Source organism: Penaeus monodon, chromosome 37, assembly GCF_015228065.2.
Source record: "Penaeus monodon isolate SGIC_2016 chromosome 37, NSTDA_Pmon_1, whole genome shotgun sequence".
NCBI classification, from domain to species: Eukaryota; Metazoa; Arthropoda; class Malacostraca; order Decapoda; family Penaeidae; genus Penaeus; species Penaeus monodon.
In genome coordinates, this window is record NC_051422.1 from 9,816,365 (window position 1) to 9,818,759 (window position 2,395).

A 2,395-nucleotide genomic window follows, 5' to 3' on the forward strand; every position below is an offset into this window, starting at 1 on the left:
GTTATAACAACAATAAGTAACACTTTGTTATTTGTGTTATGTAAATTTTTTTTTCATAATATTCAATTTTCTGTAATACAAACTGTGCTTCCAATCCTGAGCATGGAGATAGTGCTCTTCCAGTTATAGGTCATGGAAGTATATTCCACACTTGTTTATTGATGCAAAAATCCCTTCCTAAATGCCCACTGAATCTTTTCATCCTCCAAGAGCTTTGTACACTTGTTGTCACCCAGCCTTCAGCCAAGTTCCAGTCACCTTGGCCCTCAGCCAAATTTTCCCATTATGCCATGTTCACATCACCAGTCCCTCAAGCCAAATTTTTTTATGCCTTGATGGTCACATCATCTGGATCATAGGGGTTAAGCATGCTCATTACATGAGTGAAATACTCTTACTGGATAATATATTAGTTTTTGTTTCTTGACAATTTAAAACTGATATTTTATTAAACATAACAGTTTTTTATTGACTTTTGAAAAATGTTCATTTCAGCCTCACCTTTGCAATAAAAAAATAACATAAATATTCAGCACGTGATTTTTACTGATATACCTCTTACTGAAGTAGGAATCCTCTTCAGCCAAAGCATCATAATAATCAAGATCTTCACTTGAATATTAGATTAACAAGCAATCCTTTCAGCCCAGGTCCGTGGCCGTAGGGTAGTTGGTAGTGGTCCTGAGACTGCACCTACCACCAACACGGGCAGTATGTACGACAATCATTATGACCCATATGGGCAGCCACAAGGCCAGCAGCCTCCGCCACAGCTGTTTGAGGATACCAGTGGTCAGAACTATGGATATGGAAACCAAGGTGAGGGAGGTGAGGATAAGTGTTTGATTATCTGCTCTAAAACTATTGGATGTGAAGTTCTGGGAGGTCTGCCTAATATTTACGGTTTTTTCATTTGTTTTCCTTTTGTTTTCAAGCAGCTGGTTACAGAGGGAATAACTATGGGTATCCCCAAGGGGGTGGGCCACCGCCTTCAGGAGCTCAAGGTGGTAATGCTCAAGGGGGGGCAGGATACCCTCAGTACCCAGGTATGCCAGGACCACAGATTTTCCAGGTAAGATTGAAACTGCATTTTTCATTTACTTATTGCAATATCATCAACATCATCACCATCACTATCATTATTATTATCATTATCATTATTATTATCATCATCATCTGTCATCAATCATCAATCATGATCATCATCACAGTCATGATATGATTTTCTTTCTGATTACCAGCATCAGCTTCAACATCAACTTACAGCATTAGTGTGATACATTTGTTCAAATATATGTTCAGATATGGAATCAGTGCTGAGACAGATGGCTGATAATTTTGTTTGTTTAGGATCCTATGGTAGCTAATATGGCCATGCAGTATGGCCAGAGTTTGGTGGGTCAAGGGCGAGAGTATGTGGACAAGAAGTTGGAGAAATATGTCTCCATGACCCAAATAAAGTATTATTTCGCTGTCGACACACGCTATGTCATGAAGAAGCTGCAACTACTGTTTTTCCCCTTTACACACTCGGTAAGTTGTCATTTTGTGACACTGCTTTCAGACGTCCTTGGCATGGAAAATGTAATAATATATTTACAATTTCTGTTCTGCTTTTGATTTTTATGTTTTAGTCTGTTGTGCTTTTCCACATATAAATGCAGGACTGGAGTGTACGCTACAACCAAGAGGAGCCAGTGCAACCCCGCTATGAGATCAATGCTCCAGACTTGTATATTCCTTTAATGGCTGTTGTAACTTACATCTTAGTGGCTGGTCTCTGTCTTGGCCTTCAGGAGAGGTGAGTGTCAGGTGTAAAAGATTAGTGTTTATGTATATATAATTGTCCATGATTCATGTACTTAGTAATGTATTTTTGTGCTGATTACTTTTTTTTTTTTTTTTTTTTTTTTTTTATGAAATCCATTTTCCATATTCTTTTTTGTTCCATTATTTATGTATATATGCAGTTCATTTAGAGAAGAGTTATTGTTCCATTATAATTTCTTAACCTTCAGAATATGCTTTGTTTTGATCTATTGGTGTTCTTTTCTAAAGAGATTATTGCTTTTGTAGATATTGCTGCTCTTAACATAGTACCTTACATTTCTTTTCATAGCTAAATGCAAATAGCTTCATTACCACTCTTACTATCATACATATGTAAGGAATGCAGAGAAACTAAAAAAAATGAAAGAAAAAAAAAATTGTATTTGTTTTTATTTTATGAAGGAAATATTAAGCAGTGTTCCTGGCAACAAATTCAGAAGAAAAGTATAAGTGAGAATGAATATATACGCAAGGCAAGAAAGCCCTTTTTATTATATCTTCATCAGAAATACATGTATTTCTGATGAATATATAATGCATCAAGTACACTTCTTGCACTGTGAAG

General features: G+C 36.2%; 1 protein-coding gene across 11 annotated transcripts in view; it reads left to right on the plus strand.

Annotated features, from left to right (window-relative positions):
- LOC119596409 (protein YIF1B-B-like) overlaps positions 1-1,801 on the plus strand; it is a gene marked incomplete at its 3' end in the record, with an annotated part of 9,122 nt that extends 7,321 nt beyond the window's left edge. For 6 of the 11 annotated variants that reach the window (XM_037945650.1, XM_037945651.1, XM_037945644.1 and 3 more), the window contains 4 exon segments: positions 646-828; positions 936-1,072; positions 1,351-1,533; positions 1,665-1,801. In XM_037945650.1, coding sequence (XP_037801578.1) covers positions 714-828; positions 936-1,072; positions 1,351-1,533; positions 1,665-1,801 — 572 coding nt within the window. 11 annotated transcript variants of the gene reach the window in all.
- Between the last annotated feature and the right edge of the window lie 594 nt (positions 1,802-2,395).